General features: G+C 40.4%; 1 protein-coding gene across 1 annotated transcript; it reads left to right on the top strand.

Annotated features, from left to right (window-relative positions):
* The first annotated feature begins 791 nt into the window (after window positions 1-791).
* Window positions 792-26,012, top strand: METAP1 (methionyl aminopeptidase 1). The gene is made up of 11 exons (XM_005517475.3): window positions 792-919; window positions 10,831-10,882; window positions 12,934-13,046; window positions 14,365-14,425; window positions 15,614-15,705; window positions 16,420-16,503; window positions 17,952-18,090; window positions 20,680-20,811; window positions 23,250-23,393; window positions 25,509-25,574; window positions 25,746-26,012. The coding sequence occupies exons 1-11, from the start codon at window positions 800-802 to the stop codon at window positions 25,904-25,906; spliced, it is 1,164 nt and encodes a 387-aa protein (XP_005517532.1). The 5' UTR covers window positions 792-799; the 3' UTR covers window positions 25,907-26,012.
* The last annotated feature ends 664 nt before the right edge of the window (window positions 26,013-26,676 follow it).

Genomic DNA, 26,676 nt, shown 5'->3' with positions numbered 1-26,676 from the left:
TGCCACCTTGACTCTGCAGCCTATTTTTCTAATTTTAGTTACTGCCTTACTGAATATTGATTTTGTGATGGTTTTACCTGGGCTAAAAATAGTGCAAAAAAATTGTTATAAACCACACAGACAGACCTACATACCACAGCCCACACTCCATAAAAAAGAAGATACGCTTGAAAAATTTCTTGTACAGCCTCTCAGATGAAAACTATGGGAAGTTCTTCATGGAATCCATTAGAGTTGGAGGGGACCTCTGGGGATAATTCAGGGCAACCCCCTTGCCAAGGCAGGGTCACCCAGACAGAGGAGTGTCCAGGTGGGTCTGGAATACCTCCAAAGAGGGAGAGTCCATGACCTCCCTGGGCAGCCTGTTCCAGTGCTATGCCACCCTCATTGTAAAGATCTTCCTCATGTTGAGGTGAAACTTACTGTCCTTTAGTTTATGGCCGTAAACTCCTCATCCCGTCCCTGGGCACCACTGGAAAGAGCCTGGCACCATCCCCTTGACACCCACCTTTGAGACATTTATGAGATCCCTTCTCAGTCCTCTGTTCTCTGGGCTAAATAGGCTAAACGCCCTCTTTACTGTGAGGGTGGCGAGGCGCTGGCATGCGTCGCCCAGGGAAGCTGTGGCTGGCCCATCACTGGGAGCGTTCAAGGCTGGCTTGGATGCGGCTTTGAACCCCCGGAGCCTCATCCCTTTCCCCCTCCCTCCCTCCGTCCCTCCCTCCGTCCTGCTCTCCCCGCCCGCCCCAGCCGGCGGCAGCTCCGGGCGGCGGCTCCTCCCCCGTGGCCGCCCGGCAGCATGGCGGCGGCGGTGGAGACCCGCCGAGTCTGCGAGACCGCCGGCTGCAGCAGCGAGGCCAAGCTGCAGTGCCCCACCTGCCTCAAGCTGGGCATCCAGGGCTCCTACTTCTGCTCCCAGGTGAGGTTCCCCGCGGCCCAGCCCCTCGCTCGGCGCTCCAGGCGTGCGGCGGGCGCAGGATCCAGCTCCCCGAGCCGGCTCCCGGCCGCCCGGGCCCGGCCCGGGGTGCCCGGCTCTGCCTCTCTGCCCGCCCGCTCCCGGCCAGCCTGGGGGCGCAGCGCTCGGCCAGGGACCCCGCACCAAGTTCCCCCTCGGTTCCTCGGTTGTTGGAGCCGGGGGAGCCGGGCTGGCGGCCCCGGGCGGGGCGGGAGCTCCATTTCTCCTCGTGGCCGCGGGCGATGCGGGACCTCAGCGGCACCAAAGCGCAGCCGGAGCGTTCGTGAGAGGGTGCACGGATGTTCCTCTGCCTGAAGGTTTGGGTGGTCCGTGTGCTCCCCTTAAAAATAAAGGCTTAGTGGGACAAAGTGAGGACGTGCTCATCAAATTCCAGCGGGTGCGTTTCTCTGCCGGCGTCAGCTCTGGAGTTGCTCGGCTTGGATAGACACCGGGAGACTTGTTGCTCTGAAAACAGATTTTCTTTAAGTTATGAGTTTCTGTGAAAATTATTTGATACGCTTCCATTTTTTTAAAAATTATTTCCTTTTCGTTCCTAACTTTTTTTCTTCCAGTATGTCCTTTGATGTTCTACTCTGAGGGTGCCAAACAGGAAGGTTCAGGTTAGGCCACATGTCATAGAGCAGTCAGCTCCCACGAATAAATGTGAGAATCGAACGTGTTCTGTAGGCCACAGTGGTAACAGAGTGTGGTCCTCCCATAGAAAGAACTGTCTGATGACTGTTGAGTGTGCTTTTTATTTGCGGGGTTCTTTTTTTGTTTGTTTGTTTTTTTAATTAACTTTAAAATGTGCATGAAAATACATAGCCTAATCCTTTGAACTTTTTGTCTGTGAAATTTTGTCAAAATCAGTGAGGACATACATGTTTAGTTCAGAGATTAACACTGGCTTTCCTTGTCTCAATTGTAATTCAGAGTAAAGTCTCCGAACTTTTGTAGATACACATAAGAAAAGAATTCAGTCACTTCAGATAGATTAGCTTATTAACTCTGAAGATATTTTTTGTGATTCAGGATGTAAGCTGATTGTTACGGTTTGCATAGGACTAGGGGAAAATTCCCCACGTGCTTGTGACACACCCACTGCACAGTTTCTGGTACTTTCCCCTGAAGTCTCTGTGCCCTGTGCTGGGAGTTGATGCTAAATTAGAGCAACTGCAACTCAGAATTGTTGTGAGAAGTGTGTATCTCTAGTTCCCACATGGTGCTTGTGGTAAACTTCTAGGATTTGCTCTGTGTTTTGCTGTGTGTTTTGACACATCTAATATAAAACTCATCATAAATGCATCATTGGTATATATAAATATTAGTTGGTGATGTTAAAACCATTTGTTAAGAGAATGAAGAGGCCAATGTGAAGAGTTCCAGTTACATCTTAACTCCCCTTCTTCCCATCTCTTAACCCAGCTAATTCTGTATAGGATGCAGAGATTCTTGTTTTCTATATACTAAGTTTAATTATTTTGAAATATTGCTATTACTATTTGATTATATATTTTATAGTATATTATATGTAAATATAGATATATAATTATAATATGTTTAGTTATATTAATATGCTGCTGTTGTTAGGTAAAAGGGGAATTACTGGAAATACTTCCTTGCTTGTTAAAATAGGCTGCTGGATAACTGGCTACATGCTTGTAAAGCTGTCCTGCCTAGAAAATGAAATGCTGAACTGGGAATCCCAGTTATCTCATTTCTGAGTGACTTGGGGCATGCTGTGCCTTGCTGTCCCAATCAGGAATGTGGGTAAGCACACTGAAGGTGCTTCAGATGTTTTGGGGCGAGGTGTTACAGAGAAGAACATTAGTGACAGCCTGATGTGACAGCCTGTTTTAAAGACATGCAAGAAATGCTGTGCACTGAGAGAAGAGTCCCCATGTTCATCCTGTAGATGATGTAGTTCATCCCTGCTGCATGGTGCCCAGCATGGAACTGTCCCGAGGCTCCAGCTCTCCTCACCAGCTGGTGTGTGCCATGGAGGAGTTGCTACGGTCCTGCCCCGGTGTCTGGCAAGCATTGTCAGGAGGGTAGGTGAGGTGCTGCCGACAGCCTGGGTGCCTCTTCAAATAAACACATTGCAGGTGAAGGACTATTGTTTTCTCTGAACTGCCAGCAAGTTTCAGCTGACAGTAGTGGGCTGGTTAGCATGGTGAAACTTTTCTGGAGTTCTCTCTTTGGTGGTTTTCTTTCCATTCTGGTCTTACATGCATAAATAACTCCTAGATAAGCTAGTGAGTGGACCTAGGATGTTATTCCACCTCACAGCACAGCTTGTGTTGTAGCTGGCTTGGTGCTATTCCCTCCGTCTAAGGATGCGTGCTTCTACCCTTTCCCTTAGGCTGTCCCTGATTCCTTGGTGGGCCACTTCTGAGGTCTTCAGAGTTTTCTTTTAAATGGAAGAAAAGCAGCTGCATTAATTGTTTGGGGCTTTTTGCTGGTTTAGCTCTGCAGCGTCATGAAACACTTCAGAAGTGTGCTGATGAAGAGCAGGCTTGCCCACTGTGACCCAATTTGGCCCAACCATAAAGTCAGCCAGTCCTTATGGAATGCACTGGTGTGGGCTCTTCCTTTGGACTGAGGGTGGATTGGGAGCCACAAGCTGTCTGACATCTCTTTGACAGGTAAAAGCATCTGTATGGCCATGGGCATCAGGTAATTAATCTGCTTGGAAGCCTACAATGACTATTTCATGAAGCCAAAACTCCAATCAGAACGAAAACCAAATTTATAGGAGTTTATTTTCTCCAGTGCTAAAATAAACAACAGAAAATTGTGAACTGCTGTAGGAAGGTAACCGTGTGAAGCCATGTATTTGGATTATAAGTTACTAACATATCATTTGCTAAGAAAAAAATGGTATAGGACTGAAAGGTATAGGAAGTATAGGACTGAGAATCTCAGTGTAGTGTGAAGATTGATTAAAAATTATTTTTCATGACTGCACATAGAGAATTTAAGTGAAGTTTCCAAGTAGATTGCATCAAGACAATGATTTCCCTGATGGATTTATCATTTGTTTTTCTCCTTTCCTGGAGAAAGAGTGTTATTCTGGTCACTTATTTTTTTTCCCTCTCTGCATCAGAACGTATGTCTCAACAACATGCCCTGAAAATGCTTATGCTGGAGTAATTTGACATTCTTTGAGATTTCTTTGAGCCAACACTGTTTCCTCTCTCACTGTTGGGCACCTTGGAAACTGGTTACAGCTTTTAAATAGTAGTTGTGCTTGTGGGTCATGGATAGAAAGGAGGCCTATGTGGCTGGGTTCTGGCCTAGCAGGGAGGTTTTGAACTGGTCATGGAGACAAGGTAAAAATGGCTTTTAGCAGCAGAGGAGCTCTTGAGGTGGTGTGTTGAACCTTGGCATTTTTTTTTCCCCTTTCACTTCAAGGTGTAACAAGATGAACTGTTCTGCTGAGGGATTCTGTCTGCTGTTAACCCTTAATAATATTTTAGGCTAGTAAATCAAGTACTGTCACTAACAGCTATTCTTTTTCACTGTCTTGTTTATTTTTTTTAGAGACTTACTGCAGTGTTGTAAGTCATCTTTTGGTGAGAGACAGTAATTCAGTCTATCTTCTGAATGTGGAAATCACACAATGTCCAGTATCACATCTCAAGTGTAGAGTTTCTCTTCCTAAGATGAATTTGCTATTTTGAAATCCGCCTTACAGATACAGTCACTTGCATGTAGTATACATAAAGAGTTTGTTTTTAAGTAGACAATTTGAATTTCTTTTATGTCTTCTACAAGTGGCTGAAGGATAAAGAAAGGGAAGAGTAGTAACTGTTCTTGAGATCTCCAGTTAGTTACCATTTTTATATGAGCCTTCTAATTATGAATGGATCACTTATTAGTGGTTTTGTGTTGCTTTCATGAAAAACTTCCTCTTTCATACTACTTATATAAGTTTCTTGAACAAAACAGAGTAGGTTTAATGTGGTGTGGATTAGATCCTGGTGCAGGACCACTTCTCCAGCTGAATTCAGAAATACCTACTTGTAGACATTTACAGTCTTCTTGTAGACTGGAAACATTCTCTTACTCTGAAGTCAGTGGCCATTGCCACTGTGTTGTTAGCCCCAGGTGTATGAAGTGGTCTGTTTGAGGAGCCAGAAATGAGCACTGGGGTTATGTGGTGACTCTGCCATGTGTGTTTGAAGGGCTAGCAGTTTCCCTGAACTGTACAGTCGGGGGCAGCGTCTCTCTTGCACTGGTGGGTGCCTCCCAATATCTCTTGATACCTCCTGGTATCTGAGATGGGGTATGACTTCTTAAATTCGGTGACTGGAAAAAAATGCTGTTTTGTTCTCTCAGTGAGTTTATATACAAATTACTGCTTTCTGGAAGGCACATTTTCACTGATACTTGGCCCTGGGCCCTTGACAGCTTTGGATACTCAAGGTCACAGTAATTTGTGAAAAATTGTGGACCTGAAGAGAAGACTTGTTGTCCCACCTCCTGCTTTGCTGTTTCCTTTCACTGTCAATGTATTTGGGATGCGGAGCAGGGAGCAAAGAATCTGGATGAAACTATTTTTTGTCCTCTCTCACATCAGACCATAGGACATCAGTGCAATGTTTTGTCCTTGGTTCACTGTTTTTTGTGCCTGAAATAGGCTGAAACCAGTTGCTTGGATTCAACTGCAGCACATAGGAGTTTCCTCAGACATAAATGGCACTCAGGTGATACCATCTTCTAGAAAATCAGATTCCCTTCATCAGGAAGCTGACATTCTCAATTGCCTATAAATCACCATGAGTACCTATGTCTGAGGTAAGCACCTGATTGTTGGTGAGGTATAAAAGCTGAGCCCTCATGACTTTCTGAAAGTAAAACTGTAGGCAGGCTTGTTGAGCCAGTGTTCCATGTACTGACGGGACAGTCCAGTTGGAATTCCTCTGGTCTGTTGCTCCTTCACGATACTCTCAAAATCAGTTGTATATTTCTGTAAATCTGAAGAGCTGCAAAATGCAGTCCCTTCCTCAAAGGAAGGGCTCGATCACGAGGGATCCAGGAGTCTCAGGATAAGATCAGGTCTTAGATGAAGGAGAAAGTCGATCAACCCTGCTGATACCAAGGTTCTGCATGTAGGTACTTCTCTTGGAGCTGAATCTGAAAACACATATTTGACTCTTCTGAAAAACTGTCTATTCATGTGTGCTGCTTAGGCTAGTTTGGGAATTTTGTACGAAGTTTTTTGGACCAGAGGCCGTCTCTGTGGGCTTGTACTGCCTTAGAAGGATTTCAGCATGCTGAAAAGAGTCAGCTGTTTAATATAACATCAAATGTATTAACACTTCAACATATTTGTACTTATGGATAAAATGTGAGTTAATCCGTACTGTATTTAATATATATATATATATAACCGATAGCCTGCTATTAAGCAAAATCCTGTACATCAGGGTTCTTTTTTTGTCTTCTGTTTTGCATGCCTTCAAGGTATTTGGTTAAAAATGAGTTCTCATTATGCAAAATGGTATGGTCTCAGGTTAAGCCCCAGACAGTTTTACATTCTAAAGGACATTTTCTAAATTCTGTTAAAAAGATTGCTCAGAATATTTTTAAATACAGTGTTCTGTTTGGCACGGTTTCTTAGGTGTTTGTCCATTGCAATTCCAGGTATAATGACATGCAAAGAGACAGTCTGTCCTCACAGTCTTGATTCCAACTATCCTTTTTTTTTTCCTATAAAGTAGGTATTTTTTTAAATTCGTCACAATGGCTCTATATGATGACTGTAGATGATGGAGAGGGTAGTTCGGTGGAAGTTGGACACAAGTTGGAGTGCTGACAGAGGGGGTGCCAGAGCTAACTTGAAATGAACTGCTCCCAGGCAAAGGCAGTTCAGAAACACAGTCTATCAGCTTGAATTCTCTCCTATGCTTCCTGGGCTTGGATACAGAATGGCCTGGCTTGGAAGGGACCTTAAAGACCATCTAGTTCCAACTCCCTGCCATGGGTGGGGACATTTTCCCAACTAGAAAACTGAACAACTAGACCAGGTTGTTGAGAGCTCCATCCATACTGGCTGTGAACACATCCAGGGGTGGGACATCCCTGTCTGTGGGTAGCTTATTTAAATCTAGTTTGTTATATCTGTGCTGTATGGAAGTTTGTGGTGCAGTAATGTCCTAATCTTGATTGAGCATCCTTTTCTCCTCTGGAATTTGCAGTTGGCTGTACTTTCCCACCTCTTAGTCATATCATATGCATACATGAACTGAATGAATAAGAAACTTTCTGTTATTGTTGTAAAGATGACAATAAACATAGCACAAATTTTTTTCCCCTAATTACTTCAATAACTGTTTTAAAGGGTTTTGGTCTTTCAATGGTTAATTAAAAAAAAAAACAAAAACCTCAAGGTATTTGGTAGTGATCAGTGTGTTCATAGTGAAAATACACCATACTATAAAACAAATGCTGCTGTGCTGCATGATTCTGTTGATATTGGGTGAGTCCTTAAGGTAAAAATCATTTTCAGAAATAACACAGCTTCCACAAGGGGATCCAACATCTTTCCAAATGGTAACGCTGATTGTGCCTTTGGTTACCTTTTGATATATTCTGGTGAGCACCGAGTTGAAATTGGCCCTAAACACAAAACCAGTGGAATTGGCTTAAGAATGTCTTGAAGCCAGAAATGTTGTTAAAGGTTTCAGTATGTTGACAGCCTTTGTCTAGAAGGCACATTTATATTTTTATTACTGATTGAATAGTTGTACCGAGGATTGCTCTAAACAAGACAAGGATTACCCCTCTGCTTTCTTTTTTGTTGTACATCTGACCTCTCTTCTTGTACAGTCCTCTTCCGTGTTTCTATGTCTGTCTGGATTGAGGTATAAAAGTCACATGCAATAAAAAGAAAAATGCTTTAGGTGAGAAGGGTGGGGATATTAATATCAGGCATGCTAATGGATAATGTAGTGCTTGAAATGAAACCCAGGAAGTCTTCCAAGAAACTTATTCATATTGTTCCTGTGTACTGTCCCCCTGAAGCTATTTAAATAGATGTTTTAAAATACAGCCATGCAGTGTTACATGTTCCTTTTTTCACTGTATCTGGAAAAAAAATAAATCTTTATTTTCTTCATTTTAATATTAAAAGTCACCCTGAATACATTTTCCCTGGATTTTGTTTATTTAGTCATTGAAAAGTTTCTATCCTGACCTGGGTAGGGCATAGAAACAAAAGAATTATTAAGAGACAGGAATGGTAATAGCAAGATTGAAGTAGATGTCTCAGGAGAAGGCTCAGTGAAAAGCGTAATTTTCTCCAGAAAATACTCCAAAATGTGGCTCAGATGGAGAGAAAGAGGAGATTTCTTCCATAGCTCGTTGAGAAGTCTGTGGTATAGAAGGTGAGGGTGTTTGCAATGTGCAGTGGTACTTTGGCAGTGCTTTGTTACCAGAGTTGTGATTCTCCAACCAGTGAGATGCCAGCTGCCATATTTTTATGTGGAATTGCCAAGGCGGAGCTCTGCAGTCATGTGCAGTGTGGTGCTTGTGCAGTAGGTTGTTGAATATAAATAATTTGTATGTACCGGGTAAGTCCAGCACTTGCAGGAAATGTATGACTGATCCTACACAAAATAGATGGGCTGTAGGTGGATTTGCAGCATGTGTGCTGCAGCTCTGAGTGCCTTCCAGAAGTGTCAGACCAAGGCAGAGAAATTCTTTGATTGTACATTGCACTTGTAACAGCCCCTGCTCACAAAAATGCATCAGACTTACTGTGTGTTGCAGTTGATGGATGTGCACATGATGCACTTGTCTGGGTTGTCTCGGGGTACAGCAGCTTTGGAGCTGTGCCCCAGGAGTTCTGGCAGAGCTACTGCTCCTCTGGAGATAAATGGCAAGAAAAATCTGGGAAACATGTTTGGGAAAGCTTTGGCATATGGCAGCCTTACGCAGAATCATCTTAGGTTGTCCACAGCTGCAGGAAATAAAAAGCCAAAATGGAGCCTCTGAGGTTTATGATACTGTCCCTAGTGCTGTGTTTGCCTGGTGTTTTCTGGTTATGGGCCAGCAAAGAGGAAAGGCTGTTGGTGTAGGACAAAGCAAGGGCATTGGAGAACAGCCCCCAAAATTGAATGGGAAAGCAGAGAATGAACTACAGTCAGTAATTACCAAAGCTGACGTATGTGTTCCTTCCCCAAAGACTCCTTTACATTAAAAAAAGTGGATTCTAAGTTTGCAGACTTGGTAGTTGCTCTAAGTCCTTAGTTGTGTAATCCTTCTTATGCTTCAGAACAAAGACCTTGTGTTTGAAAGGGGATTAAAAAAACCGTACTGGTGCTTCTAGTGTCCTTGAAATAGCATTTTTATATTTTTTTTTCCCTAAAGCAGGCCTCAGTTAAAACCTGTTCCTTTTCTCCCTGCTCCCCAGCAGAGAAGAGTGCAGTGCAAAGGTCTTTGTGTGCTGTGGGTTATACAAGTGTGACCAAACCTTGGGCTGCTGTTGGAAGTGATGTTCTCTCTGGTCATCGGAAGTGTTGGTTTCAGAGCCCCTGGCAGTGCAGTCACTCCTGGTGTGTGGGGTAGCAGAACACAATGAGCAACTGGTTCTGGTCATGAGGGGAACAGCACACACACAGCAGGGTCTCTTTGAACCTAGGTGTACCTGTGCACCACTGTACTGGGTGTTTGTGGGCACACTTTGGTAACTACTGCTTGCAAGACTAATGAGGGAGGAGGGAGAAGGTGGCTCAACAGAAACAAACAGCTCAGAGGGCTCAAGAGCAACCCTGAAGCAAGAGTATAAAGTCACAAGCTGGGCTTAGTGTGCAGATGTGTTGTCTTGGACTGGTTGAGTTTTGTATACTTTAGGTTGAATCAGTTGTTGGCTCTGGATAGGGGTTTTACAATGATGATTCAGCACTAGTATTGTTTTTCCTTAAAAACAGTTTGCTTCCTGCCTCCAGAAATTTAGCTGTAATTGTCAGTGATTGGAATTAGTAGTTTCTTAATGGGTGTTTTGAGTGCACATAGCCATTGATTTAGAATTTCTGCTACAAACCCAAGTAATTTGCTAATTAGCAGCTTAAAGGATCACCTTTAATGCTGCCTTCTGTGGCTTTTTTACTTACATCTCTTTTATTTTCTTTCATGTCTTTTCTTCATCTTAGTCCTTCTTTACTCTTCAGCTGCTAGCCATTTCCATCTGCCCCTTTGCTGACTCTTTGTTCCTTGCATGAACTGCTCTACTTGTGTTTGGGAAGAAGAGAAAAGACTAAACTACTCCACAGTCACTCTTTTCTTGATTTCCATTTCAACTTTCTCAATATTGTTTTTTCAATTTCCTATTTTCATTCAGTAGCCCTCATTTCTGCCCTTTAGTCTACTTTATTAGTTCCCCTGTGGTTGTGCTAATTGGCCTCTCTTGCTTTCCTGTTCTGTAGCAGGAGACAGAAGGGATGCAATTAGCAGGAGGAGATGGCTTCTTGTCGAGGACCTTGCTGCTCGCTGCAGCGCTGTAAGATCAGCTACAGATACAGACTGTTTCAGCCAACCTGCAGCCACCATGGTGTTTAGTTACTTATTAAAATGATAAAGGGTCATTAATATATAGGATTATATCAGTGTATTTCACTGCCATGGGTGCTGTCTGTTTGGCTGTGCTTTTTCTGCTTATTCTGGTTCATAAACTTTTGAATGTAATATTTTCTATTGCTAAGACTAGCAGTTACAGTAGCATTTACTGCATATTGCTACCAGGGTTAATAAAAACAGTCTTCCAGTTTCCTTTTAAAATACATTTACTTCTCTATTTTGTCATGTTGGCATATCTGTCCATGTAAATACTGCTTAAAACATGTATTTATACATTTCGTTTGCAATTCTAGGAATGCTTTAAGGGAAGCTGGGCCACCCACAAGTTGTTACACAAGAAAGCAAGTAAGTACATTACTTTTCAAATGCGTTTTCATATTGCTTTGAATTGGTTTTGTCCTGTGCAGTGAGCTCTAGGTGGCCTTGCTTGAGCTGGGGATCAAACCAGATGACCTCCAGAAGTCCCTTCCAGCCTCAGCTGCTCTGTGCTGCTCTCCTAGGAATGGTATTGGGTTTTTTTCCCAAGATACTTAGCACTGTATGATGCACATCTGAAATTTTGTCCAGTTCCCGACAGTTGAAAGTGCCGTGTAAAATTTCAGGGGCAGAGGTTCACACCACTGTTTGCTTCTATTCACTTTTGTATTTGCATGAATTATTGCTTGAGCTATGTTGCCAGGTGTATGAACACAGAAAGAGGGGTGCTGAAATAAAGGACAAGGAGAATAATAACTCACTATTGTAAAGCAGTGTTCCTTCATAGCATTTTGATGTCTAATGCAGTCAAAGGCAGTGCAGTGGGAAAGGTTCTTGCAAAGTCTTTGTGATTAGACACTTGCTGGAACACAGGTGAGTCAGAGTGCAGCTGTTCTGTACATTTTTGGAAAAAAAGGGAGAATGCTTGTGTGCATGGTGCAGCCACTGATAGAGGATGTATCATAGCTAGGATTTTGCTGAGTTCAGTTCAAGGTAGTAAGAATATCTGTGTGCCTTAGTGACAGCTGGTAGCTCTGGCACATAAATACTAGGAGACTGGTAGATTCTGCCTTATCTGAGTAGTGAAAATAGTCCATGAGTCTAAACCAAAGAGGAGGGGGCAGACCTCAGTTCTGCCCCCTTGCCTCCTCCCTGTCACCATCCCGCCTATCGTCATTAAGCCCTGCTGAAGAGAAGTAGGATTAAAAAGTGATATGGCAGAAACTCACATCCTCAAATAATTTACCACCTTTCCTAAAACCCAGTAAAGCTTCTTTTTCCATGATAAACGTTGAATGGTAAATAGGTTGGAGTAGTAGAGACAGTTACAAATGTTTTCCTTCTTTCTGCCTTCCCAGTATAGGGTTCTAATAGTTCACACTTGGCATTCTGTAGCCTGTTAATTTGTGTGAATGTGAAAAGCTTTGGACTTTTAAATTGTTATTTCTCAGTTTCATCTGAACTGAATGTCATTTGAGCAGATGGCTCAGATGTCAGCCACAGAGGCTCTGAGGAATTGACATAAGGGCTTGCAATGGCAGACCTTTTACTGCCTCTTCATCCTTCTGAGATATAAAAAGATAAAACAAACAAGTTATCCAGTTATGAGTTAAAGATTAATGTTACCACGCTCTCTCTTAACCCTTGCCTTCTCTTTCTGAGTAAATGCTTCTCATTTTGGTATTGCTCAGGATCTGCTTGTTTCAAGCCTTTATGTAAACACCTTCAATTTGCCCTCGTAAGAATGTGTTATTTGTGGATGAAGTCAGTCATTGGACCATGTCAGACATGAATTTCACAAGGTTCAGAGAGCTGGGAAGCTTCAGCAGTTTGGGACCATCTTCTAAGGTGTGAGCAGTGCTTGTTCTGAACTGCAGAAGTGGCAGGACTTGCGGTCTCTTTATAAGCTCTGGAGGGGTCGCAGCCTCCATGTGTTGAGCCTGACACTTGAATGGCCTCCCTTCCACCTTTGGATGGCCTCCTTCCCACCTCAGGTCATTTTGGTCACTGGGTGCTAAGGGAGATCACAAGAAAGGAACGTTCATCTGCAGTGCAAAGGTTTTGATTGAAGGGATGGTGAGTTCCTCTCTAGAAACAGGCTTTTTTCCCAGGAATGAAAACAAGAGCTGTGTTATAAAACTACAAATGAGGAACAACTTAATTACTACACTTCCTTTGTGTATTCAGTCCTGACATTTCCCAGTTTGCTATTGAATAGGGTAGGAAGAATGTGAATTTGGAATGGACACTACAAAATAATAACTGCTACTTACGCTTTCATGTATCAGTATATAAAATGCCAGACAGTCGGATCTAGACTTACGCACTTCTAAGGCACTTTCTAGACCCCACAGTTCTCATTCTTAGTAGGACAGATTTTGCTGCTGCAACTTTTTCCCCCCTTTTTCTTGTCTTTTCAGAAGATGAAAAAGCTAAGCGTGAAGTTTCCTCCTGGAGCCTGGAAGGCGATGTTAACACAAATCCCTGGTCTGGTTATCGATACACGGGGAAACTCAGGCCACACTATCCATTGGTAAGCAAGAGGTGCCACTCTACTCCAGCACTGCCATGTTCTGTAGCAACTAATGGATCACCCCTGACCTGATGAACTCCCACATTTCAGCTGAGAGAGGAGAGCTTTTTGATCTGAGCCCAATTGCAAGGACATGCATAGCTGTCCTATTTGTAGTTCATTTTAGTTTAACTTGTTCTATTTCCTGGTATATTTATAATTAAGCGAGCGCCTATGAGCATCAGTAACAGGCTTAAGCTCATACCTTTTGGATGTACACTGTGACATTTATTCTGCAAAAAAGCTACTGCTAGTTCAGATGATGTCTCCTCGCTGTTTGTTGTCCTTGCCAGTTACGGAGCAGTCTGTTTCTGAAAAGCTCAGGTAACTAATTTAGAATTAAAATAAATGGTTTTATATTATATTATGTAAGTGGTTTAAAATAACCTGGTGAGTGAACTGGTGAACAGCTGAAAGAACAGAGGTTACAGTAATCTCCAGCACTGGCATGGTGAAGAACAACAGAGGTCAGTAAGATCTTTGGTCGTGAAAGGTGCTTTTAGAAGATGACATATAACTGTGTGTATATATATATGTACATACAGACGTAACTGTATTTTTAAATTGGTACAAGTTTGTACATGGAATAAGCTGAAGCTTTTTTTACAGCAATAATGGCATTTTCTTTACATTTGTCTTTTCTAATTGGCCTGTACTAGAAAAGCTGCCCCAGTGGTATCCTCTTCTAGTCTTCTCCATCTGTTACAAGCTCATTAGAGAACAGATTAGAAGAGCCTGAGCCCACGTGTGTTTGTTAGTGTTGTTGGAGAAAAAGGTATTTGGGATATTTCACTGGCTAAGTAATTTAATTGTGTTATCTCTGAACATTGGCTTTTTTGTCTTGTGTCTGCTGTGAGACTGATGCAAATGAAATTAGAGATTTTGACTAAGGTGATGATCAGAAGTAGCAATCTTGCTAAAGAGAAGAGGGATGTATTTGGACCCAGTGCACATGGAGTCTGGAAAGCAGCAGAAAAAAAGCACTACAGTAAGGCATAATACATTATAAAACCAGCTTGATTCACTTGACAATAAAAATCTGATTTTTACAAAGCTGTGCAGTTGGCTGTTAAAAGTTGTATAATATGATAGCAATAGAGAGTAACAGAATGTTTGGGAATGAAACTTGGAACTTTTGGAGTGTTTACATACTTTGCAACTTTTTCTAAATGGACTTAGCCATATTTCACATGAAATATGTCTTATTTCATATTGTATTTTTCTGTGACTGTAATAAGTGTTCTTGCAACCTAACCATCTTTGCCTATGATTTATTTAGACACCAACAAGACCTGTGCCAAGTTATATTCAGAGACCAGATTATGCTGATCACCCACTAGGTAACATGAAACAAATCATAATTATGAGTGTTATGTTTGCTCTCTATTTTCCTTTTCATTGAAAAAGCCTTTAAAGCATCAAGGAGTTAATGGAGAAGGGAACCTCTTATATCTGTTCTCACTTTACTTCTTCCTCACAGTAACTTACTGAATTTTAAAAAATCATGGTTGCAAGTATTTTTTGGAAGTTCAGAGTTTGTAATGGGTTGTCTTTCAAATGTGTACAGGAAATTAAGAGTTAGTTAATTTGGTTTTGGGGTTTTGTTATCTCAAACATAAAAGTCCTAGTTCTGTTGTTAATTTGATAACAAACAGCAATCAGTTGACTGCCGCAGATGAATCCTGCTGAACCATTCTCTGTGGCATCAGTATATCTGATGAAAATGTATTATTGTACAACAAAACCAAGAAAACCTTGCAGTATGCATCCCCCAAAACAAAACTGGTGTATGAGTTCCAGCTGTTTTTGGAGAGAGAGGGAATGCATTCAAAATTACTTGCTTATTGGATTGTTTTGGTATTTTCCCCTTTTTATACCAGTACTGGAGCTTTGCATTTCCCCAAAAGGCTGCTATAAAGTCTCTTAGCATTAAGGTTAATCTTAAGGTATTTCATAGCTATTTTTTAAAGAGTGTAAATATTAAAACAACATAAAATACTGGATTTTAAAGGGTTGCTCATCTATAATGCTGAGATTTCACAGACTTTGGTAGGAAGAATTTTCATGTTTTTGTCGGCTGATTATTGCAGTAGTATGACCAGATATATTCCCAATCTCATATAACCCTTTATGACTGTTTTAGAATGTAATTTTCACTAATTATTTTCTAAGAGCAGCTGAAAAATTATTTTCTATGAATAAAATAACTTCCTTGTAAACCTGATACTTAAGACTGTATTTTGACTAACTGGACATGATGGTTTTATGCAGTAAGTGAATGGGCTTCCTGAGCATGTGGGGCATTATGGTATTGTGCAGGACTTATGAATTTCAGTTAATCTGAATAATGATGATAATACTATGGCTTGGTGGGTTTTTTACTTTGGGCTATGGTGAGAAAGTCTGTACTTCTGTTGCTCTTGGTAAACTAAGGAAGTCCCTGGATTGGATATGTGTAGCAATAATCACCCTATATAACCTGGGTTTTTTTCTTTATTTTTTTAATCTTCTCCCTTTTTCCTTTTCAGGAATGTCTGAATCAGAACAAGCTTTAAAAGGAACCTCTCAAATAAAAATACTGTCATCTGAGGATATAGAAGGGATGCGAGTAGTGTGTAGGGTAAGGGGGTTTTGATTTTTCTTGCAAGGTGCCTTTACATTATTTAAAAATCTATAATGATTTTACAACTTTGTCACAGCACATTATTATATCACTTTAGAGCACTGAAAAATAGTTTGGGAAGCTTGATATTTTTTGGCTTTTTCTCTTCTTTTGACCCCAATTCCCAGTAATGTATTTTGCAAGCAGAAGGATGACTTTTATCTGTTTCCTACATTTGTTATTAATAGTAAGACAGTCTGTGACTGACACGTTGTTACTCTTAAGAATATGTTTTATAGTGCATAAATGAGAATTTTTTCCTCTCCTGGAGTTGGTACTAAGTAAAAACTAAAAATCAAAACAAAGCCCCATCCCTAACGATTTTTGAAAAAGAGCTGTTCAATTGTAGTCACTTCCTTGTGCATAAAGTCAGACTTTGAAATATATTTAGGTAGTCTGATTTAAGATTATGGCATTCAAGGAAAATGTGGTCCAAACCTTAACTGGGGTATTTTCAGCTCTTACAGACATGGCTGAGTACATGACCTGGAGCTATATCAAAGTCTTTCTAGAGCCCAACTACACACAGCTTTCCTGGTGATCTCAGCATAGCTGTCAAAAATGGGTTATGAATCATGTAGAGAATAGTCCTGGTCTATTTTAAATCAACATAAATTAAGACAATAGGTCAATTTTAAATCTATTTTAAATTTTAAATTGTTTCATTTGCAGCTTGCTAGAGAAGTATTGGATGTTGCTGCCATGATGGTGAAACCAGGAGTAACTACTGAAGAAATTGATCATGCTGTCCATTTAGTAAGATTAGTTTATTATTCTTCTGGTGTTTATAAGTGTTTTCTTCTATCTCATTATTTTCAAATGACGATTGTGTGGTTTTCTTAGTTGCATGAATTCCATTTCTTTATTTCAAACTGTTTCCCAGTTTGAAGCTGGTGGGTAGTGCAGATGGCAATGGTGGGTTCAAAGTGATTTAGGAACTCCTGGGCCTCTCTCTCTATCAGCTGCTTCCGTATTTCTGGCCTCAGATTTCTTCTAAGTTTCTTCACTTGCTTTCTCAGTTAACATCATATTATTTTCTTTTTTCTAAAACATTTTCTCTCCACAGATACCATTATATAAAAACACCGTATGTAGGCCATGGACTTGTACTCTCTGTGGTTGGTTAAGACATATAGAGGAGAAAGTTAAATTATTTATGATTGGGAATCAGAACTGAGATGCCTCAGAGAGAACTGAAACAAGATGTTTGATGCAATCTGACAAAATAAAGCCATAGTCCAGTGAAGGGTTCAAAAGACATGTTCAAGAATCTTCCTGCCTTAACTTTACATAGATATTTGAATTGCATAATTTTTTTCTTTGCTGTCTTTTCAATGAATCATGTAGTCTGGTACTTGAGGCTACTTCTGTCCATTGTGGGAAAGGCAACAATTTTGGTATAGGTAGGTTTGTTAGAGAGCTTTCTGGTTCTTTTTATCTGTGCAGCTGTTGAGCCAAGATTGCCTGCTTTTATTAGGCTGGAGACTTCTGTTGAACTGCATTAAACACCAAACTTCTTGCTTAGGCATAAAGTATAGCATGAACAATTAGTAGTTAACATGGAGTTACCCCTCCTCAGCGGTTTATGGAAACTTTGGCAGGTTGCTGCCACTGACTGATACCCCTCGTTGGTATTTTGCAGTTTTAAAAACAGTATTATTTAAAAAAAGAAAAAAAATTAGCACAATGTTTTTTTTCAGTACTATGCTCAGTATGTGTATGTATGTATGTATGTGTAAGTATATGAAACGTGTCAGTTTTGCAAAAATACTAAAAGGTTATTACAGTGCAAGGGAAGCAGCTTAAGGTTTTAAAGCTGGGGGGAAGAGTAGTGCTAAATATTATTTTGTTCAGCTTGTGTGTCTTGCAAAAATCTTGGACTGGGTGCTTAAAAGCAGTAATTGAAAATTACTTTTTAAAACTGAATAAATATTGCCATGCATTGTTTCAAACCTGAATATCTCAGCATTCACAGTCAAACATGAACGTGAGTAGAAACAAAATTAAAGAAGCTTTAATTTCTTCCTGGTAAGAAATGCAAGGTATAGCGAAAACACTGCCAAGAAATGCTTGAAGAATCTTATTTTTAAGAGTCACTGCTTTTCAGCCTGTCAGTCTTACTGTAAAGCTATTGCACACATGCTTTTTTCTGTGTTTTTCTTTGTACAAAGCTTTTTGGTGTAAATTGTACCTTCTCTATTTAGGCTTGTATTGCAAGGAATTGTTATCCTTCCCCTTTGAATTATTATAATTTCCCCAAGTCATGTTGTACGTCAGTGAATGAAGTGATCTGTCATGGAATTCCTGACAGGAGGCCATTGCAGGAGGGAGATATTGTTAATGGTAAGTGCTGTGAAAATTAACCTTAAACATTTCTACCCTCTGTGCATTTAAACCATGCAGTACGGTGAGGTTTCAGAAGCAGGCAACATCATTGGAGTAGCTTATTAAGAGAGACTTTTGTTCTCATTTACCAGTTAGGTTGTTCTCATTTACCTCTGCTTTTTACATACTTCAATTAATGAATTTATTTAATAAAATAATTTCAAAATTTCAGTCCATTTTAAGAGCTCTATAATTCTTCTACCCTGATCTGTGCATTAGTATAGTGCCTGAGTATTCCACTCGTGGGCTAGATTCCAGTTGTTCCAGACTGTATATATAGTGAATAAAATGTATATTGACTTATTCAGCTGGGTTAGTTCTGAGTGAATTCTTGATTAGATGGCTCTAGATTCTTAAAATTTTGCTATGCTCATGATAATTATTATGACTTTAAAGGGTCCTAATGTGGAAGCATTGTATAGGTGCATGTTATCTTTTTTTGAGCATCTCACAGTCTAACAATACCAGCTGCGTTTTGTTCTTGATACTCAAGGTACTCAGGCCTTCTTGAGTGGTGAGAGATAATTTTATAAATTATTTGACCATCTCTTCTTTTGACTTCCATTTCTTCTGGTTTGGCAGTAAAAATTAATGATGCTTTTTTTGTACAAATGTTTGCACCTTTGATTATTGCATTAGTTTGCTTTTCTCTTACATGTAAATAAATACATAGTGTATGCTAAAGTTTCACCTACCTCTAGAAGCAGATTGTAATATTTTTAAATTATCAGATATTTGATACATATTAGCTTGTAATAATAGCTACTAAGTCTACACCTCAGTGCTGTGGATAGCAGCCTGTTCAGAACAAGTGTCATGATTGCTGCCCCTGTCTGGGTGAGGTGTAGTCAGGTTGAAAGCTCTGAGCTTGTAGGGTACATGTAACAATGTATGCCATATTTCCTTTATCTTATTTTAATTTCAAAGATGATGTCTTTGCACAGCTCTTTATTATTGCCAGCTATTCTGGCATTGCTGGAGTCCAGTGTGAGAAGCCCAACTCATAGAATTATGGTTTGGGTTGAAAGGGACCTTAAAGATCATCTGGGTTCCACCCTTGTGCTGTTGTCAGGGATACTTTTAATATAAACCAGGTTGCTCAAAGCCCCATTCAGCCTAACCTTGAACATTTCCAGGAATGGGGCATCCACAGTTTCACCGGGAAACCAGTGCCTCACCACTCTCACCATGAAGAATTGTTGTTTAGTGTCTAATCTAAACCTACTCTCTCTCAGTTTGAATCTGTTCCTCCTTGTCCTGTCCCTACTTGCTCTTGTAAAAGTTCTTCTCTGTCTTTCTTCTTGGCTCCTGTCAGGTGCTGGAAAGCCACAATTAAGTCACCCCAAAGCTTTTTCTTTTCCAGGCTGAACAATCTGAATTCTCTCAGCTTCTTCTAATTGAAGAAATGCTCCAGCCTTCTAATCAACATGGTTGGCTTCATCTACATGGGGCCTTTACCTCTCTGCTGTTTGCATGCCAAGGCTGTACCTCAGCCCTGGAGAACACCTTCTGTAAGAGGCTTTAGTCATACCTTTGTCCACATTCCTGCACTTGATCAAGCTTCGAGCCTTCTGCTTTGTTACAATGAGAAAGAACTGGGCTTCCTTTCTGGAAGGTAGTGGCTCAAAAGCCTCTTGAAAAGGAGAACCAAAACTGGTTATAAGGAGGGATAGAAAAGGTACCTTGGAATGTACCAAAGAACAATTAAAAGGAAGCATCTGTCTTTTTCTTTATATAAAACTTTTAGCCTGGAAGCCATGCTAAAGACCAAACCAGGTTTTTTGAATCACAGGAACATGTCATCCAGAAGGTACTCTCAAGTCATGTCTAGTTGTTGATACTAAAGTGTGTTTTCCCACATCTTCCTATCAAGATTGTATTGGTCTCTCTCAGCAGCTTATGTGCGATATTCCTAAAGTATTACTGTTCACTACAGTTTCCTTCATGACTGTTTACCTGTGAGAAGATTTGGGTGTGGGTTTCTTCATGAATAGCATAGCAATAACTCTTCCAGTGGGTTTGGTGATCTAGCAGCTATTAGACCTATCAGCTGTCTGACAAAGACTTAGAAACAAAAGTTCCCATTCTGCCACAGCAAGACAACTTGATATGTAAAACTGTGATTACATACCTTTTATAATTTAATTCCCCCCTATTAGTGCAGGAATTAATTCTAAGAAAGTACTTTGACCAGGTAAATCACCATGGAGCAAAGAGCTTCTCTTTCCCCTTTTTATATTTACCTAAAAAACCAATGGTAGTTTGCCGAGTCTGTGTTGCATTGTTGGGGGATTGTTTTCCTCCCCCTCCCTCTTTTATTTCATTAGATCAAACTGTTCACCAGTGAAACACTAACTTAAAATTATTATATAGAATCTACAGGATAAGAATGAATGAATTGATTCTGCTGGAAGAGTTTTCTTACAGAATTCTTGTGAAGTAATCACAGTTAGAATCCCCCATTTTTACATGTTGGCTCTTTCACAAATCAAGAGGCAGGAGGTGAGGATCAGAGTGCTGATTTCCCATGTCTGCTGTTGTTTGCAGTGGATATCACCGTCTATCGCAATGGCTACCACGGAGATCTGAACGAGACATTTTATGTTGGGGAGGTGGACGAGGGTGCCAGGAGGCTTGTCCAAACAACTTATGAGTGCCTGATGCAAGCCATCGATGCAGGTAAAACATGCCTGAAGCATGAAGGTTTTGTTTCTCAAACATGCTTGCTCATATTGCCACTTCTCAGAGTGACTTCTGCTGCAGCACACAGAAGTTGTCACCAGCTGATGATGGCTGTTGTGTAAAGCAGCGATCCTTCAAATGGCACAGTTCTGTGAGTGGTGGCTGCAACTTCTTTTTAAATGTGGGCTGATGAGGAAAATGTATTTGATGCTGAGCTGATCCGTGGATGACATTGACATGGAAACAGCCTTTTTTTGACCACTGATGAGTATGACATCCTTGATCTGAGTAACTTAGAGAATGTAGCAAACAAAGGATGCTTTGGAAAAGCCTACTTTTATAATTTGTATATTTTGTATATTTTTTTATATTTTGTATATTTTTTGCACAGTGACTCTGCTAAGGTAAAACACTGTGTGAACGCTTAAACATGTATCTCTTTAGCCCTGCCAAACCTGATGGTTATTTCATAAAGCTGGTTACGAGCTCTTGATTTCCTGTGGGAGTGTGCCGGAGAAGACAGATACATATCCTTCAGTACCTACAGAACTTTAATTATCTTGCTTAGTTAACAGTTGGGGCAGCTGCATCGAGACATACAGTGAGATCAAAAGGTCACTGTAGAATATTCTGTTCAACTTCAGAAAACAAAAGATGAATTTCTCAAGTCCATGGAAATACTTGTACCTTCTGTATCCTTTATACGCTGCAGCTTTTTTAAATCCCCATTACAATTTAATCACTTCATGGCCTCTGAAGATTGAATTTTAGGGTGCTATGTAGTAAGGCTTTAAACTTGAGTTTAGTCAAAAGTAAATGTAAATAAAATAAATTAAAATGAACATAATTTGGAGATAGCTAGTCGAGCTGAAAAGACAAAAATCTGTAAGAATGATGTCTTGTGTATCCATTGTGTGATCAAGAAAATGCTGCCAGGTTGCGCTGTGAAGAATAAAGATGACCTGTTTATGTGAGATTGCTGTTCTGAAATGACCAGTTTGTTTTTCAGAGCTAAACCAGAACAGTGTGTGTCTTTGGTCCTGTACTTTTTTATAGCAAAAGTTACATGTGTTGTCTCTTATCCTTTGTATCCTGCCCTTGATGTAGAAACTGTGACAGAAATTTCCCTGTGTTCATAACAGTGAGATTGAAATTCTCACTGTAAGTCTTTTTTACCAATTTTTAGATGCTGTAATGTGTTTTAAAGGGTTTTAGACATTGGATCTGAATAGGAATTCCAGCAGCAAGTGTGTCAGCTATTAAAAGGGGGTCACCTCCCCCCTCTTTAAATCATCTTGAAGTCTTGGTGTTGGACCACCAGGGCTCTAGCTGGGGGGGCTGTATGAGAGAGAAGCACAGGACTCCTTGCTCCATCGAAATGAGTTGCATGTGCTGTCAGGCTCATACTTCACAGCTATTTAGCACAAATGCAGCAGATTAATCTCTTCCCCACCATGCCCTTTTTAATTTTTGAGGAAGCATGTATATTCCAGTAATACGAGTTTCTTGTTATTTTCTGTAAATTCAGCTTAGGGGTTTCAGTTGTAGTCTCTTACATTAGCAGAGAATTGAACTAAAGGTTGCTTCACATAAAGTTTTAGCTTGATGTGAACTCTGCTTCAAAGATGGCTCCACACAACCACACATCTGGCTCCTGAAGGAATAGCATATATTCAGGGAGTTTGGAATAGTCTTGGAAAAGCTTGAAATTTTGTTTTAAGGGGCTCGAGGTTGTTTTTGGTATGAATTTTCATTAGCTGAATGATGAAACATTGTTGCTTTTATGGTATTATTACTCCCTTGTCTAAGTGCTCAAAGGGAATTTCTCACACCATTTTCATGTTTCAAACTCTTCATCTTGAAAGGCTTCTTAAAGGGATTGTCAGAAAAATTAAACCTGAATATGAAAATTCTTATTTGCTGTAGCATTGTCGCTGAGAATCTTGTCTAACAGTAGGGACACCCATTTTCTTTTAATTGTTTTTCTAAATATCAGTCCTTTGTGTGCATTTTTCACATAGTAGAGGCATAAGTGTATATTAAAATATAGTTCATACATTCATTGCAAGAAGCACTGCAGCTCAGGGTGTGAGAGCTCACCAAATACTTGGGAAGTCCTTTATTTTTAATTTCAAACTTCGACATCCTTTTAATGTGAGCACTTGCATCTATGAAAGGAAGAAAGTAATATTCTTGTGAAAAAAGCACAAGAATACACTTCTGTCTCTTGGGTTGTTTTTTTAATATGAGACAATTTCCTCCCTCTCTCAAGTTACTGCACTCACATACATACTCAGTGGATTAAGTGACCATAGGAAGTTGCATACTGGAACAGATGGACACACAAGCCATGAGTGCTACAAAGATGGTGTTTGATGGTTAGTTGTGTTGAAAGAAAGCTCTCTAAATTTCCTTCTGTATCTCTAATTTTGCAGTAAAACCTGGTGTTCGGTACAGAGAACTGGGGAACATAATTCAGAAACATGCTCAAGCAAATGGATTTTCAGTGGTTCGGAGCTACTGTGGGCATGGAATCCATAAACTTTTCCATACAGCTCCTAACGTACCCCATTATGCCAGTGAGTATTCGTTCCCTTTGTGCTGTCCTGTAGACAAGAAGTGATTTGCAGTGAATGCACCCAATTACTTGAGCCATCAGGATGGCATTTTGACACTTGAGAAATATTTTTTTTAACTCTGGACCGTGGCATACTTTATGAACTTGTGCTTGCATTAGCTGCCTGCACTAATGGTTAGTGTTAGGTGTCATCAGTAATGGGTAAGTGCTCAAAGTTATTGCCTGAATTCCCAGCTAAATTCCCTTAGACATTCTTGTCTAACAGGAGCTGCCAAATGTTTCTCTCCTTAGAAGTTCTAAGCAAAACCTTACTGCCATTTACAGATGCAAATGAAAAGCTCTTTGAATAGGATAGATGGGTGTTGTGCCTGAATCTGGATCCTGTTTCTTTCAGTTTTCTTCATTTGAGTGTTGTGATTTGGTATTTCTGGAAGCTTCATCCGAGTGTGTGGCAGAGAAGGAATGAACATAGTGGTAGTTTTTGGAAATGTCCATGGCCCTGTAACTATTTTTCCAGCAAGACTAAGGAACAATCCACAGAGGCAAAGGGTGGAAGCTTAAGTGCCAGCAGACAACTAAGGGCAGAGTAAACATCATGAAGCAGTGATGAAAAGTTCACACTCACTTCAGCTGTAAAGCTGCCCTGATAATAGGACACTTATTTCCTTAGACCTGACAGGTGCCTCCATCTTCCCATCTCCTAATGAGCCTTAACACATGTTATGGTTATAGAATATAGTCTAGCAATTCCTGACTTTCCATGTCCATTTCCTACGTTATTTTTTCTGACAACAGAGAAAAATCTGTTAATTGCAGGGTAAAAGGGTATCAGTTCCTGGTATGTACTTTTTGTTGTGTAAAATTAAGAAAATATGGATTCTTTGGAGGTGGGGAACTTTTTATACCAATTAAAATCCAATCCAAGACCAAGGAAATTTCTGTCTTTCCTGGCTATTTGGAACTTTGAACTTTTTTTTTTTTTCATTTAGCAAATATGTCTGTTCCCAGAAAGAAAGATGCTGGGTGCTTTTTCTAAAATACAGAGTCACAGCAAAAGAAAAGTGGAAAGATCTGAGGGACTTAAAGCCTCTTGGATAAAAAAGAATGCTGCTGCTTATTTCTAGCCTACTTTGAAAGGAGTTTGAAAAGCAGAAAGCTCATTTTCTAAGAAAAATGTTCTGTTGCTGTTGTGGCAGCTTGATTTCTGAGATTTTTTAAAGCCTCTAGGTGATTTAGGCAATATAATAAATTTACACAATTAAGGTTAGATGGGGGGATGTAAAATTAATGTAAATTGTCTACAGCAGCAAAGTAGCTGGGAACTAATGGTTCCTGTGCAGTTCCGGAGTTTGTTCCAACTCTCAGGCTCAGTTACATCTGAACTGTGCTGTCCTTCCAGGTGAAACAGGGCAGAGGAAATGGGCTGAAGCCTTTCTCAAGTCAAACTGCACTCCTGCAGTCATGCAGTCCATCAGTTCATGTGCCTCCACATAAGCATTTTTGATGCATTTAACATCAAAAAGTTTCTGTGTTATTGTCCTGTATGCCTCAAAATGCTCTATTTTATATTAGTTAAGGAACACAGCATTATCACTGACACCACTATGACCCAATTATCCAGGGTAATGAGGGGGCAGTGTGTCTTTCATAAATGGAATCATGGGATTACTTAACCACTGTCACATTTTGACAGTTCATTGGCGCTAATGGCTCAATGCAAACAAATGAGATTCCAAGCCTTATCTGAATACCTTAAGTGCTTCTTACATCTGTTGTTTTTTAATTATGCTTTTCCATTATAGAAATGTGTAGAAATTCCTGTATTGTATTTATTTAGTGTTTTTATAGAACTAGAGTTGAAGTTCCAGTTGTTGGAGAGAAAGACAGCAATTAATTTTAAGCTTCTTGAGTAAGTATTACAGTGTTGGTGGATGGGGAGAAGGAAAGAACAAAGGGAAATCTTTATGTATACATAAAAATGGAGAAGTGAACAGATCATCTCAGAAGGGCTTTTCTGACTTTACTGTGTTTCTGTTGTATTCTGTTAGGACAAGGATTCATTCATTTACTAACATGGTATTCTTTTTTCTGACTTGAATGTTTTATCTTATTGCAGAAAACAAGGCAGTTGGAGTCATGAAGCCAGGTCATGTATTTACAATTGAACCAATGATCTGTGAAGGTGAGCAATTTAGCGGTAGAGTAAAATGGTTACTCTTGTTTGCTCTTAAGTAATGATGGAACAGGATGCTGGTTCTATCCTGTAGAGCTGATACATTTTTTTTTAATTTCTCTTTGGGGACTGATACCTGTTATTTAAAGACTGGCAAGAAGTGATGCTTTTTGTTTTCAGGTGGCTGGCAGGACGAGACCTGGCCCGATGGTTGGACTGCGGTGACGAGGGACGGGAAGCGCTCGGCACAGTTTGAACACACACTGCTGGTCACAGACACGGGCTGCGAGATCCTGACCCGGCGCCTGGACAGCATTCGCCCCCACTTCATGACCCAGTGATAGTCCACACTGAGCAGGTGCATCAGAATGAGAAATACATATGTATTTTTTGCCCCTGTACTATGCATTTTTTTAAGAGTACAGAATAGAAAGATTTCACCATTTACTTTCTTCTCAGTGATTGTAGATAAGAGGAATATCTCCAAGAACCTGACCCAATGTCTGCAAAAGCAGAGAATTTAAAGAATTTCCTGCTTTCCTCCTACCTACAACACTCACGCTGTACTTTCCTTTTTTCTTCAATTATCTCTTTAGCACCTTTCTTCCAATTAGGCCCACAATTGCTTCTGTTGCTACCATGATATTAGCTAGAAAAGCGTGGGTAAGCTTTCCCACTGGGACTTGGTATTTTGGGATCCAGGTTTTTTCACCATTTCAGTGTGCCCTATCACTCTTTGTGAGTGGCACCTGAGATTTTACGCATTTCTTATTCCAAAGACTTGCTCTTGCTTCTGCAGATACTATTCTGGGCCTTGTTTGTTTATCAGTTGAGAAGGGGGCAGAAGGGAGAACGACACGCACGTACAAGAGCGGGCTACCTTTAATTCTGCCCCCATCTCTGCTGGTGGCTTCTGTAGTGCTTGCCACTGTGGGTGGTACACTGTGTTAATGGCAGGACTTGTTTTTCTTGCTGGAGATTTGATAGGATGGGAAGTTAACAAAGTCTGTCTTATATGCAGCTCCCTGGAATAAACTGCTTTTTGTCGAAGCAGTACTTGCAGGTAGCCTCCTGCACCAAAAGCTTGGTGAAACTGATGTATCAGACTTGC

This window comes from Pseudopodoces humilis, chromosome 6, assembly GCF_049639895.1.
Source record: "Pseudopodoces humilis isolate 2021_Gansu_Grassland_sample_001 chromosome 6, ASM4963989v1, whole genome shotgun sequence".
Lineage (NCBI taxonomy): Eukaryota > Metazoa > Chordata > Aves > Passeriformes > Paridae > Pseudopodoces > Pseudopodoces humilis.
The sequence above is the reverse complement of the archived record's forward strand: the minus strand, read 5'-3'. Positions and strand labels throughout refer to the sequence as shown.